Source organism: Vombatus ursinus, unplaced genomic scaffold (genome assembly GCF_900497805.2).
Source record: "Vombatus ursinus unplaced genomic scaffold, bare-nosed wombat genome assembly UNPS02014810.1, whole genome shotgun sequence".
NCBI lineage: Eukaryota > Metazoa > Chordata > Mammalia > Diprotodontia > Vombatidae > Vombatus > Vombatus ursinus.
In genome coordinates this window covers 21,096,957-21,112,055 of record NW_020954588.1, presented here as the reverse complement: position 1 = coordinate 21,112,055, position 15,099 = coordinate 21,096,957, and the positions used below count along the sequence as shown (strand labels likewise).

At 39.7% G+C, this 15,099-nt stretch overlaps 1 protein-coding gene across 3 annotated transcripts in view; it reads left to right on the top strand.

The window, feature by feature from the left end:
- The window catches only part of MFN1 (mitofusin 1), a 37,599-nt gene that overhangs the window by 5,657 nt on the left and 16,843 nt on the right, over positions 1–15,099 (top strand). The window contains exons 1-9 of one of the 3 annotated variants that reach the window (XM_027875842.1): positions 228–248; positions 375–495; positions 3,674–3,809; positions 8,787–8,949; positions 9,832–9,956; positions 11,144–11,252; positions 12,166–12,273; positions 12,920–13,073; positions 13,200–13,267. In XM_027875842.1, the coding sequence (XP_027731643.1) occupies positions 381–495; positions 3,674–3,809; positions 8,787–8,949; positions 9,832–9,956; positions 11,144–11,252; positions 12,166–12,273; positions 12,920–13,073; positions 13,200–13,267 (978 nt within the window). In that variant the 5' untranslated portion in view covers positions 228–248; positions 375–380. Of the gene's footprint in view, positions 1–227; positions 249–374; positions 496–3,673; positions 3,810–8,786; positions 8,950–9,831; positions 9,957–11,143; positions 11,253–12,165; positions 12,274–12,919; positions 13,074–13,199; positions 13,268–15,099 lie in introns of those variants that run through there. The other 2 variants (XM_027875841.1, XM_027875843.1) reach the window with 2 other exon arrangements.

The window sequence follows — 15,099 nt, the reverse complement described above, 5'->3', positions numbered from 1 at the left end:
TTTCTTTCTTTCTTTCTTTCTTTCTTTCTTTCTTTCTTTCTTTCTTTTGTATCCCCAACTGTTAGCACAAGGTTTGGCACATGGGACTGTGGCTGGCCGTGCTTTGGAATCAAAATTAAACCTCGTGTAAAAGAAGCCTTTCCTGCTCTCTCCCTAGATTACCTTTTTATCTCTTTGGTATGTAACTATAGATGTCTTCTTCATTAGAATGGAATTTTGACTTTGTATCCCCAAGGACTAGCATTGTGGTGAGTATATTTCCACACCAGCAAAAAAAGGATTTTACATGTTTTAACAACTTCATTAAACTATACTGAAGTCTTTGTGCTTGCCTTTGTCTTAGCCATCTTGGAAATATCTTATCTTTTTCACAGTTAAAAATGGCAGAAACAACCACTTCTCCACTGAAGCACTTTGTGTTGGCTAAAAAGACCATTACCGCCATCTTTCAACAGTTACTGGAGTATGTCACCGAGGGCACAAATTTTGTTGAAGGTTAGTTGTTAGAAAGTTGCTTGTGTAGCATTGTGTTAGAAGCATTTTTATAAAGATCCTTATATATGTGAATTATATTTCCACGCTTCCAGAAAATTTTGTTAAAATGTATTTTTAATCTCCCTGACTTAATATAAATCTAAACATAAAAAATATTTGTTTTCCAAGTTTGTATTGTTTTAAGCTATATTTGGAGGAGCAAATGTGTTTTGCTGCAGGAGTTTGAGGATTACATTTTTGAAGCAGAAGAAAGTTGGATTTATAGAGACATGTCATTGAACCAATTCTGGTCTTCAGTTTCCTTATCTGTGAAATGGAGGAAGATGTGGCCGGTAAAGGTCCCTCCTAACTTTAATCTTTTACTTCAAAGTTACAAAGATTGTGCCTCTTATGATCCTGTTTATAAATAATGAAATTGAGGCTCTGAGAAGCCACGTAACTTCTACAGGGCCATACCATTATTTATTGTTGTAGTCAAGATTCAAAAACAAGTTTCTGAATCCTCTAGAAAGGTGTTCCAGATCTTAGCAGAGGAAACTGTTCAGTAGGTCCCTGTGCCTTCAAGGTTTGACTATGAAATTGACACGAAAGTGAAATGTATAACAGGTTCGTTATAGGTGGTCTTCTGGCTTGCCTCAGAGTTAATAATGTGTTCTGATTTTATATACATGCGTATATTTTTTATATATAGATATGGAATGATATATATGTTTATGTCATTTTAGATGTTATAATGAAAAGAAATCAGAAGTAACACTTTTCTCCAGTGAATTGCTTTATATTTTTTGCTTAATGGTAAAAAAGGCAAAATTAGCTTGGTCCCTATTTGGATATTTTCCAGGTCACTAATTACTTTGTGAATGAAACTTGAAGGGGGGGGCAATTAAAAGGGTTTTTTTTAATTGTTCTATTAGAAATTAAGAAAGTCAGGGTTGCAAAACAACATGGAGTATAACATAACATGACATGACACCCAATTGTGCATCTGTGATCCCTGAAGAATGAAGAACTTCCCACCCCAGCTATTTCTGAGTCTTTGACAGTGCTGGAATTTCTCAGGGACATCAGGGAGATTTTTTTGGATAGAGAGAGACTCCATAATCCCAAGATACCCAGTGCATGGGATAGGAACTTCCAGGCTATCGATGGTGTCAGAAACCACTACAGGGATAGAAGAATCCTAAATGGTGTTGGCTTTAAAAAATCATTATTTCCAGTAGGGGAAAAAATCTTGGCTGCTAGCACCTAATGGCTTCTTGTTAAAGAGGTAAGTGTAAAGCTAATGAGAAAATGGATCCAAAAAAAAGAAAGGAAGGAAGAAAGAAAGAAATTAGGAAGCTAGGGAGGAAAAACCCAAGAAAATAGGTGGAAACAATCACCCTCACTAAATTGAAACCCAGCCAGTTTTGGATTCATTATTTCTATAGCTAAGTAAAGGATGGTACGGTCTCCCATATCAGGAACTTGGCTGGCTGTCCCAGGTAAATGCCCAGTTGCCCAATATATATCATGGGAAAAAATGAGAATCTATCTTAGATCATTCAGCCCACTCAGATAAAAGGGCTAATAGTAATACAGGCATTAATAGCAGATTGCCTTTGACTTAAGGCAAAGAGTTAGAAACCAAACTCTAAAGCTTCTTGTGAGGTCTTCAGAAATTTGCTTGGAAGACTTTGCTCCTTTTTTTTCTTTTTGGGTGACACAATCAGGGTTAAGTGACTTGCCCAGGGTCACACAGCTAGTGGGTATCAGGTGTCTGAGAGGCCAAATTTGAACTCGGGTCCTCCTGACTTCAGGGCACGTGCTCCATCCACTGAGCTACCTAGCTGCCCCTAAGACTTTGAAATACACATGAGCATGCCTCATCTGGCCATTGGCAAATATATCCCATTCCTTAGATGATCAGATTTCCATATATAAGAGCTCAGTATACTCTATACATTTGAAGTCTCATTACTTTACAAATATCTTGCTGATTATCTGAGTTAAAGTAAATGTAAGTACAGGGCAGTTAGGTGGTGCCGTAGTACATAAAGTACTGGACCTAGAGTCAGGAAGACTCATCTTCCTGAGTTCAAATCTGACCTCAAACACTCACTAGCTGTGTGACCCTAGGCAAGTCACTTCGCCTTGTTTGCCTCTGTTTCCTCATCTGTAAAATGACCTGCAGGAAGAAGTGGTATACTATTACAGTATCTTTGCCAAGAAAATCCCAAATGGGGTCATTGAAGAGTCACATGACAAAAAAATGACCAAACAACAACAAATATAGATACAAACACATTTTTAGAAGCTTTTTAAAAATTTTTATTGATGTATTTTTTTCATCAGTTTCCGCTAATATCCCTCCTCTTCTCCTTCCCAGAGAGCTGTCCCATATAACAGATAGTATAAGATGAAATGTCAGCAGAACTGATCAATAAAGAGTGACAAGATATGCAGGGTACAACTCTTAATGTACATTCTCCCTCTGCAGGAGTGGGGATAGGGCTGGGTCTCTTCTCTGGAGCCATGCTTGTTCTTTAGAATGTTGCCAAATTTATTTTTGATTGTGGGTATGTATATGTTTCTGTTTACATTGTTCTTCCCAAATTCTAGTTATTGTGTATATTGTTTTCTAGCCTTGGCTTATTTCATTCTGCATCATTTCATGCTGATCTTTCCAAGCTTCTCTGAATTCATTACATTCACCATTTTGTACAGTACAGTAATGTTCCATTACATTCATGTACCATGGGTTTTTTTTTTTTTAAGCCATTTGCCAACCAATGGGCATCATTTTATCTCCAGTTCTTTCTATCACAAAAAGCTTGGCTAGAAACATTTTTTGTGTGTGTGTGGCCTTTATTTTTATCAAAGACCTCCTTAGGGTGTAAACCTTGTAATAAAATCTCTGGATCAAAAAATGTAGGTATTTTAGACATTTTATTTGCTTAATTCCAAGTTGCTTTTCAGAATAGTTGTACTGATTCATAGCTCCGCCAGCAGTATACTAGTGTGCCTGTCTTCACACCCCTCCAACATTGACCATTCCTATCTTTTGTCATCTTTTCCAATTTGCAGGGTGTGAGGTGAAATATCAGGGCTGTAATTACTATGTAAAACCCTGTCTATTGTATTATTAATCTAGAATGCAGTATATCTTATTCTGCATACTAATACCTCCTTAATTTCATAGCAACATATAAGAATCCAGAACTTGAACAGATAGCCACTGAGGATGATCTGGCAGAAATACAGGCCTATAAAAATAAGCTATCTGTCATTGGTGAGGTGCTGGCCCGGAGACACATGAAAGTGGCATTTTTTGGCAGGTAATTATATTTTTCCTAGTGTCATATAGTTTTTAAAATAAACAAGAATCCATTTCCTTTATTGAAATTTTCAACTTTGGCAAGTCAAATTCTGTTCATTTTTCTCTTAATAAGTGAATTATTTTCAGAGCACTTAAGCGTTTAGTAGATAATTTGGATTATACTATTGGAATGCCTTTCTATAAAAATGTAAATTATATTTCTTATGGCTAATTTTTGTATAAGTGAAACTTGTTTGGTTAGGGCCAGTGAGCACATTTGGACTTAATTCTTCAGCATGAAATACAGAATGGGTAATTCACAAATATATGTGAAGTAGGATTATTTTTTATCTATTAAAGACATGAAAGCTGAAATTGCTCTTAGCTTTGAGATGAAAAGAATTTAGGAGTCATCATGTGTGAAGGTCATTGTTTTTTTCTTCTGTGCTCATTAGGAAGTATCTGGCACAGTATGATGCTAGTATTTTAAGGTATTACATGGTTGGAGTGGAAAGTATGGGGGTGAGGAGACTCACAGCCCAGAGAAGATGTTGATTAACCTAGTCAACTGTATGCCATAACAAGGACAGTACTCTTGCCTGAGATATGCCTAGTGGAGTGCTATGTCCAGAATGTTAAGTTAGGCAGGGCAGGTGTTTTCTTAGACCTATTTTACTGATGAGAACAATGTGGCTCAGGAAGATGGCTTACTTTGAGTCACATAGTTAGGAAATGATAGACAAAATCAGAGCCTCCATATTTTGACTTCTAATCACTGGTCTTTCCACTGTACCACACTGTACTTAAGAATGTGATGCTGAGTGCCTGATATGTTTGGGTAACTAGTGGGCCTGGTCTGTTTCACTCACCTAGATCTTTTCCCTTCTCAAGCCTTCAGTCTTCTCTTCAACTTACCGCAGACTTTAATCTTCCCCTTGCTTTTTATTTTTTATTTTAATCTTTTTTTGGTGAGGTGGTTGAGGTTAAGTGACCTGCCCAGAGTCACACTACTAGTGAGTGTTATGTGTGTGAGGTCGTATTTGAACTCAGGTCCTCCTGACTCCAGGACTGATGCTCCATCCACTGCCCCACCTAGCTGCCCTTCCCCCTACTTTTTAGAGCTCATTATTACCACTCTTTCTCTGTCTTTTTTTTTTTTTTTCATTTTAATGAGGAAGGGGTAATACTACTCCTTGCTAAAGCTAATCTTTCTCCCTGTGCTCTTGATCCTATCATTTCTTACCCCCTCCAGGATCTTCCTATCAGCGCCTTCCCTTCTGCCTATCTCCAGTCCTGAAAAATGCTTCCCTTGACTCTTCAATCCTATCCCAACTTTCATTATCTTTCTCTTGCCCTTCACCACCACACTTCTTAGAAAACTTGTTCACAACCAGTCACTCCACTCAGTCCATTATATCATGGTTTCTGTCTCCACAATGCTACTGAAAGCTTTTTCAGAGGTCACTAGTTACATCCTCATTACCAAATTTAATAGCCTTTTTTAAAGTTTTTTTTTTTAATTCCTCCCTGATGTTTTGGTCACATTTGTAACTAGTGCCTGCACCCTTCCTTCTAGATGTTCTTTCTGGGGCTCCTGCGACACTCCGCTGTCCTGCTTCTCTTTCTCATTTTCTCTTAATGCCTACTTCTCTTTGATAATCTCATCCATTCTTACAGCTTCAGTTATGATCTCTAAGCACATGATTCCCAAATTTATATTTTTAGTCTCATCCTCTTCCCAAACTCTAGATTCACTTTTCCATCTCTGGATGTCTGCCCTGTTCTGTATGTCTAAAACTGACTTGATCTTTGCCCTCAAATCCTGATCTGTCTCATAACTACCAATCTGGCTATTCAGTTCAGCAAACATTTATGTTAATTTTTTTTATACTCCCCTCCTGTCTCTTCTCATATACCTTGGCTATACTAGAGAAGGCAGTCGCTGGGGGCATGGTGTCCCTTGGCCAACAGAAGGAAGGGATGGAGATGGAGACCTCATCCTATTTCTGAGGTCTCGTTCCTTGCTGCCTAAGGCAGGGGGCCAAGAGTAAAGCTCACCGTTGCTTGTAGCCAGGTGGGGAACTGGACCCCTTCCATAGTCCCAGATGTGAACAGGATCAGAAATGAAACTAACCTTAGCAGTTCTCTGCTTCAACTTCATTACTTTGCAGACAGGAAACTGAAGTTCAGAGATAGAGGGGAAGAGCCTGCCAAGGGTCACACGGCTGTGTTAGAGCTCATGTGCACATGGGTCTCTTGTGGCTTGAAAAGCAGTTAGGGATGTCTTAACACCAGGAAGATGAGGTGGAGGGAAGGGCGGTTGCGGGGGGAAGGTCCAACTCAAACCTTCAGGCTGCATAGTGACTGAATTTTAAAATGTATTATCTAGATTTTATTCTATTTTTATTTTTGTTAAATATTTTCCAATTATGTTTTAATCTGGTTTGAATCACTCTTAGGAGTTTCTTACCTGGCCAGGAGTTTGGCGAATAAAGACATTCAGCAGACTTTGAATGTCTACCATGTGCCAGCCATTGTGCTGTGTGCTTTCAATACAAAGACAAAATAGTCCTTTCTCTCAAGGAGTTTATATTGTGTGGTGAGCAAGGAAGGTGACTGATAATCCAGGAAAGGTGAGCTGAAGCCTTCTCATGAAGGGCTTTGTAATATTCCAGTGAGAGGGAATGAGGGCCTGAACTAGGGTAGTGGCCTTGTGAGTGAAGAGAAGGAACTAGATGTGGGATCTGTTGTGGAGGTTTAGTTGACAAGGCTTGTCCACAGATTGGATATGAGGCACGGGAGAGCTGAGGATACTTCTGATGTTAGGAACCTCATGACTAGCAGCTGACTGAAGTCAGCAAGTATTTCTTAAACAACAGGCCTTATGCTAAGGGCTGGGGTTACAAAGAGGCAAAAGACAGCCCCTGCTCTCAGGGAGCTCACAGTCCAATGGCAGAGACAATACGTACACAATCACATGCAAATGGGTCCTAGGCAGAATCAATTTGAGGTAGTCTTAGTGGGAAGGCACTACTATTCAGAGGGACTGAGAAAGACTTCATATAGAAAGTCGATGTTTAGCTGAGACCTGAAGGAGGTCAGGAGGCAGAAGGAAGGAGGACAGGCATTCCAAGTATAGGGGATGGCCAGTGAAAAGCCATAGTTAGGAGGAGTGAATTATGCCGGGAACACCCAAGAGACCAGTGTCACTGGATGGCAGAGAGTGGAGAAACCTGGAAAGGTAGGAAGGGCAAGGTTACGAAGAGCTTGAAAAGTCAGACAGGATTTTCTTTTTGGACGTATTGGGTACGGATTGACATGGATGGACCTGAGCTTTAGGAAGATCAATTTGATAGCTGAAGGGAGGATGGACTGGAGTGGGGAGAGATGTGAAGCAGGGAGACCAGCTGGAAGGTCCAGGAGTGAGGGCCTGTACCAGGGTGGTGGCAATATCAGCATTCTTTTTTTTTTTTTGAGGCAGTTGGGGGTTAAGTGATTTGCCAAGGGTCACACAGCTAGTATCAAGTGGCTGAGGCCAGATATAAACTCAGGTCCTCCTGACTCCAGGACTGGTACTCTAGCCACTGCCCCAGTGTGGTGGCAATATCAGGAGAAAAGAGTGCTGATCAAGTGATACTGTGAAGGTAGAATCAATACGACTTGGCCAAAGATTGGATGAGGAGGAGGCGGGAGTGGAAGTGAGGACACCTAGGTTTCCAAGCCTGGATGACTTGAGAGAGTGGTGGTATCTCAAGTTAGGAAGAAAGGGGGGTTTGGGGAGAAAGAACGAGTTCAGTTATGGGCAGGTTGAGTTTGAGATGTCCTGTGAACAGAAACTTGCGGATGGAGCACAGGAGAAAGTTGAGGGCTGGGTAAAGAGATCTGAGAATGATTTGCATGAAGGCTGTAATTCAAACCATGGGAGTTGATGAGATCAGCAAAGTCAGTACTGTATATAGACAGAAGAGAGTGAGAGGAAAGAAAGTGGAGGTACTGCTGGAAATAGGAGAGACTAGGATAATAGCTAGGGAGATAGATTCTGTGAAGGCTTTTTTGAGGAGGGGGGTCTTGGGAGTATTTTTAGGCAGCATGAAAGTAGCTAATAGATTGGGAGAGATTAAGATTATTGAGAGTATGAGAATGATAGACGGAACAGTCTGCTAAAGAAGACAGGGTGGCATGGGATCAAGTGTGTGTATAGGTAGGTTTGCCCTGGCAAGGAGAAGGGCTGCCACTTTGTAGGAGACGGTGAAGGGGGGCAGCTAGGTGGCACAGTGGGTAGAGCACCGGCCCTGAAGTCAGGAGGACCTGAGTTCAAATGTGGCCTCAGACCAAACACTTGGCACTTACTAGCTGTGTGACCCTGGGCAAGTCACTTAATCCCAATTGCCTAAAAAAAAAACAAAAAAACAAAAAAAAAAAAAAAGAGAGATGGTGAAGGCTGAGATAATGTGCAAAGAAATATGAGTGATTCGAGATGAGGGAGCTCAAGGTAAATGGCTTCCATTTTTTTCTATGAAATATAAGTCAGGGTTCAGAGTTTTGAGGAAAGAAGAAGGTTTGGAAAAGCCTCTGAGGAGTGGGGGAGTGAATCCCTATATAAAAGGGTTACCTGGCCGTAGTTAGCATCCAGTTAAGAACGTGTAACAGATTTGTAATGGATCCTGTGAACAGTTTCATGATTTTTTTCTCCCAGTTCAACTAGTCAGGGAACTTTATGAAAGAGGCATAATTTGATATTCATATTTTAGATTTCATCTCCTTCTCCCCCCCCTCCCCTCAAACTCACCAACCTTTAAAACTAATGTTTTTAAATTTAGAGGGTTAAGCATGAAAAGAAGGGAGAGGGGATCTATCTTCTGAGACCTTGGGCATGATCATACAGTTTGTCATTTTTAGTCCTAAAATCTCCCAGGCCCCAGATACCTTTGCAGAGGAAGAGTTTTTATTCTTAAAGTATTTTTCTGCTTCTCATCCTCTTGTGCTCTCAATTCAGGACAAGTAGTGGCAAGAGCTCCGTCATCAATGCTATGTTATGGGACAAGGTTCTTCCCAGTGGCATCGGCCACACAACAAACTGCTTCCTGAGCGTAGAAGGAACAGATGGGGATAAAGCCTATCTGATGACAGAAGGATCCGATGAGAAGAAAAGTGTCAAGGTGGGCATTGGTAGCGTAGAACTTGTTGGGAAGTGTTAGCCTTTTCAGCTCTTTGCTCTACTTTCTGCATTGTTGACAAGGACTAAGATGTTTTCTGTGGAAATGTTTATTTAGCGTTGTAATCATCGATAGTTGATATTTTGAATTCTTCTCAAATTAAGGATTTTTCATTTCAGTGCTAGGAAACCTATGCAGAAATGCAATAACACAAATATACCTATTTAAACTCCTTTTTGTTGGTTTTTTCTTTTGGTCCTGACCTTTCATCAGGAAAAGGTACAAACTTCTCCCACACAGCAGACCAGCAACTCCTCAGGTACTTAGTTACTGTAAGAGAGTTTGGTGCCAGGGTCCCTGAGAAGTAGGTGTTGCCGGTGCTTTCACAGCTGTCAGGTGTCAGAAGGTAGAATTGAACCCTTGTTTTCCTGATGCCAAGGCTGGCCCTCTGAAGTACTCCCACATATGGCCTAAAGTTATAATACTCAACACTTAATCTCAAGGAAGAAATTTACAGCCAATCTCTGCCTACTCATATATCATCATGGGATTTTTTTTAAGATATTGAAAGCTCTGCTGAGTTCTCAGGATGATGCTGAAGGCAGGAAGGCTTCAGGTTAAGCTGATGCCGAAATAGCTAGTGCAAAGTCACTAAATGGTTTTTATCCACATTATCTATCATTTTACATCCCGATCTAAATATTTCTGAAGAGTAAAGTTCAGGTACACACACTTTGCATTCCAGACAAAGAAATAACCCTGGAAAATGGATACCTTAGTGGAAAATGCATCCTACACAGTAGCATAGAGATATAGCAGAAGGAAGAGCTCACCCTGATTTCTGTAGCACTTGAAGATCTCGAAACCCTTTTGTTTTCTTTTTAGACTGTGAACCAGCTGGCCCATGCTCTTCATATGGACAAGGACCTGAAAGCTGGCTGTCTTGTACATGTATTTTGGCCTAAGGCAAAGTGTGCACTGTTGAGAGATGACTTGGTTTTAGTAGACAGGTAAGACTGTGGTTAAAATGTGTTGACTTTATCAGAGTATCATTTAATGTAGTACAGAGAAAAAGTTTTATATGATTAGAAAGCGGAAAGAATAAAGTATTCAGTTTTTTGGTTTCTTATTTCACGAATGAACTATCAGCCTTGGTTGTTCCAACCCTCTTTTTTTTTTTTAAGTAATATTTTATTTTTTCCCCAATTCAATATTAAGACAGTTTTTAACATTTCATTTAAAAAATTTTTGAGTTCTAAATTTTCTTCCTCCCTTTCTCAGGTCCATTTCTCTTGTAACAATTTCAGGGAGTTGCAAATTCTATCACTCTTGCTTTGGATTTTGTTGAAAGTATTACATGACTCTGCATTTGAATCTGATTATCTTTGAACCATAGAGCTGTACTCATGTTAGCCAGCTTTGAGTTGTTCTTTGACCTAATTTTCACTGAATACCTGTGGCTGAAAAATTAATTATATGACTTGTCTAGATGTCTATTAATTATTCCCATTCATATTTTTCTCCATTTTACAAAACATCAGCCTTTTTAAATCGTGTTGTACAATGTGTTTAAAATAGCCTCAATCAAATTCTTGTGCCCTGTACACTAGTATTGAATAATCTTAGCCATAAAAAAAAAATTGTAACATTTACTGGGTACTACCACAACCTAGTGTTCCACATATGACTGTTTGTTTTTGTTGTTTAAATAGGAATCACTTTTCAAGAAGTAGTTTACAGAACTAACTTGGTTAGAACCTTGCACCGAAGAGGCCCAGATCAGTCACAGCTTTACTTTTTTCACGTCCATAGTAATAGAAATACTGTTATACTTTTATTAAATATTTTTTTCAATTTCAAATGGCCATGGTATTTGGAAACCATGTTGAGTTGTCAGCAGTGGAGCCTGATAAGTAGAACAAACACTGTGCAGATTGCAAGTTTTCAACCTAGGAAATAAATCTCATTCTTACAGGCAAGAAAGTAATTTAAATCCTAAGCCTTGAGCTGATTACTAGAAACCAGGTCTTTATGGAAATTGTTTTGGATGACTTACCATATTGAGACTACAGACTAACTTTTACTTAGCATTTATGTCTTCAGTTTATAGTGTAAGGGTTTTTGAAAATTAATTCTTTGAATTTTCAGTCAAAAATGTATTTTGTTGTATAACCAAGTTTTTATTTTACTCCAATAGTCCAGGCACAGACGTCACTACGGAGCTGGATAGCTGGATTGATAAATTTTGTTTAGATGCTGATGTCTTCGTTTTGGTAGCAAATTCAGAATCAACATTAATGAACACGGTAGGATTTGAGCAAATTACTCTCTTTTACTGTTGGGAAACATTCTGCCAATGTTAATTTTGAAAAGTGGTAGAGTTAGGGGAAAAAAACCCAAATGACATTTTAGGGAGCTATGCGGAAGTTAGTAGCTCTCATACCATGAGGACTTGTCTCTGGGAGAATTTCCAAGGCAACAGGAGTTTTGTTCATCCCTTGCCCTCTTATGACCATGTGACTTGAGAGTGACAGAGGAGTGTTTGGCAGACAAAGAAGGTGAAGGGACCAGAACAGAAAGGTTGCCTTTGTCTTCAGAGAAGACAAATGGTCTCTGACCATCAGGGCGGTTTTGTACATGCTGGGGCATGGCTGCTTTGCCATAGGAGATCTCCAATCCTTTGCCCAGTTGTCCAACAGTGTTTGAGGCTAACTCGGGTCTTCTTTCGTTGAGACACAGATGTAGTGTTGAGTTAGGTTGGGATGGTCTTGAGGGGAATTTACCAGACAGAAGGACGTTTAATTAGAAGTCAGAGAATAAACAAACCACTGTTAAATTCATGGACAAAGATCAGTGTTAGCCTTTCCATCTTGCCTTAGCTTGCCCTTCAACTCCTTTCTAAATGGGTACAGAGACCTAGGATGATACCATAGTCCTAGGACTCATGGGATTCAGCATAAAGGCATTTAGGGTGTTCCTCAGGTCTCTCTCAGAGTATGGTAAGTTCAGTTCTTAATTTCCCCATTTATGAATTGGTTTTATTAGAATATGCATGTGAAATCATTTGATCCTTTTACTGTAGGTGTTTAGATTTTTCTGAGAGATCTAAAATGCTTGCAGCACAGTAACTAAAGTTTAGCTTTTAAATGTAAATTGACAATATGTAAATGTATTTGAAAAAGTGAGGTTTCTGTGTTTTTTGGCCTTTTTTTTTTTTAGGAAAAACACTTTTTTCACAAGGTAAATGAACGACTTTCCAAGCCTAATATCTTTATCCTGAATAACCGTTGGGATGCCTCTGCCTCAGAACCAGAATATATGGAAGATGTGAGTTATGTTTCCTTAATTTCTGAAGTGATCACAGAAGCATTGAATTATCAGCTCAGGAAATCTATCAACATTATAGAGCCAAATATTTTAAAAGCTGGGCCTTTGGTCTGTGAACACCGCTGTTGAATGAAATGAAGTGTGTGTGATTGGATCTTAACATGAACCCTTTAAAGAGAAATACAGAGCAAGAAGATTAGAAGATACTTTCCTTTTCTTTCTAAGTAGTTTTACTTCTGGAGGTTTTAAAATAATGTAGTTTTGCAAACCTAGCTGCCATGGGAGGAAAGTTTCCTGGACTTGATGAATTATGTTGAAGCAAAACCACCACCTGCTGTCCAGGAGGCTTTAGTCTAAGATTGTTCCACATGGGACTATAATATGAGGGATGTGCCAAAATGTGAATATACCTAATTTGGTGGTCTTGTGGAATGGACCTGAAGGACAGGAGATGGCTCTGGAGAAAGGCCACAGTGGATGGTGGATGTTTAAAGTAGAAAGATTCTTAACCTCTTTAGAGGAATGGTCATGAAGCCAGCAGGGGATGTTAGCGATCACCCTCGTTTTTTGCATATGATCAAACTGGATTGGCCATTGTTCTTTCTCCAAGGCGTCATGGGTTTTTCAAAGCTCTCACTTTGTGCAGGTGCGACGGCAGCACATGGAGCGCTGCTTGAATTTCTTGGTGGAGGAGCTCAAAGTGGTGGATCCCTCTGAGGCACAGAATCGCATCTTCTTTGTTTCAGCAAAGGAAGTTCTCAGTGCACGAAAGCAAAAGGCACAAGGGATGCCTGAGGGAGGTAGGCAGCACTGACCAGAAAGGGTTTGATGGGATCCCTGTTAACTGTGAGCTATTAGCATGAGCTTATTGCAGATCTTGACTTATTTAATTTTGTTATTATAGAATCTTTACCTAAATATTACAGGTGGGGCCCTTGCTGAAGGATTTCAGACAAGATTCCAGGAGTTTCAGAACTTTGAACAAATCTTTGAGGTAGGATTTGTTGGGATTTCCAACTTCTAGGTAGGTGGTAAAATAATCCAAAACCCTTGCTGTTGTTCCCATTAATTCTTTCCAACACCCTGGCGAGTCAGTCTTTGTGTATCGCAGAAAGGCTGAATAGAAGAGAGGAAGAATCTGGGACCTAGTTAACTTCTAAGCTTGGACAGTGGAGAATGCAAGGAGGGCACTTTTTTTCTTTGTGTATACTTTAGAGAAAGTTCGTGTTATGTTTTATTCCTGATCTGTGTTGAAGAAAAAACATTCTCACTGTACTCTCTGTTTTGGGGTCAAGTCTGCTGGACAGTCTTTATTAACATTCTGATATCCAAGCATTTCTAGCTTAAAGGCCTTTTACACACTTTGAAAAGTCTGGAAGGGTTTTCTAGACTAGAGAAATGCTATTTGTTGCTATTTGTGGAGAAGCTAAAAAGGAGATTTTGAATATGCTTCCTGCACAAAGCTACCAGACTACTTTGAGCATTTCCATTCACTTTTTTTCTCCTAAAAGTTTGTAAACCATGCCTTTGTCCGGTAGTTGTGGTTGATCAGAATACAAAAGTCAGGGAAAGGTCGAAGAGAAGAATCGCCCTTACTTTCCTGTTTAGCATCTTTGTGACCAAACCTAATAGTAGAGGGATCTAGAGAGCACAAGAAGACCTCTAGAAAAGCGAGGTAAAATAAGAATTTTACAGCAGCACAGGAACATAAAACCCTCCTGTGTTCTATTGGAACATGATATTTTGGCCTACAGAATTGAGATTTTTAAATTTTAGAACCGAAAGCCTCCTCTGGTTATGTTGGGGTCCTCTCTGTACTCTGGCTGCTGAGGGATGATAATACAGTTGCACAGTATAGAGTTACAGTATGTGCTCTGTGGAGAACTAGGAGAGCCCCCAGATAAGTTAAGAATTTTGATGGTCTCTCTGGGGAGGCCTACCTGAGGAGCTCTGATTGGCCTCTTGGCTCTGGGGTTAGTCATTGCTTCATTTCCCCTGCCAGCCATCAAACACTGAGGGATGTGATGGGATGGACAAAGGCTGAGGGGCAAGGGTCTGCTCTGTGTCTCTTATTACAGGGCTGTAGCCATGGAATTTGACCTGTCCACCTTAGGCTGACCATGCGTATGTGGGGTTTTCATCTGTTTCTGGTCTTCTGCCAAACCCTGAGCTGTTGTGAGTGTGTGTGGATTTTTATCCCCATATATCACTACAGTTAGAGATAGGTAGTTTGGTATGGTGGATAGAGAGCTGGCCTCAGAGTCAGAAAAAGTTGGGGTTCCAGTACTGTTTCTGAAAGATAGCATCTGAGGCCTTGGGAGGACACATAAGCTCTTCTGGCTTCTTGAGGAGGCTGCTATCCCAAGTGTGTATTGCAGAGAAGAGGCGGACATGCATTGGGTTGTGGAAGTCAGAAAGAAAGTCATTTACATCCAGAGATTCTTAATTTGTTAAGCAAGGGAGATGTATAGTATATCTGTATAGTACCAGTTCAGTTAAATTTTATTCTAAGACTTTTATACAGAAAAGCAATACAATCAAAGGAAATGCTTACTCTATTAGCACTGGCTACACTAACAAAATACATGAGAACATAAAAACCATTTAAGAAACCTCAACCATTAAAAGATGTAAAATGATATATGGTAAACATCATTAACTGTAGCTAATGAGACACATGCACAAACAGGATATAGTTGATATATGATGCAGACAATTAACTGCATCAAAGAAATATCTGTTGGAAAAGGATAAAAGGTAATGTTTCCTCCTGTATTCGTTGTTAGACTATTTTAGGTGAAAGATGAAATGATTGAGGAATGGTTC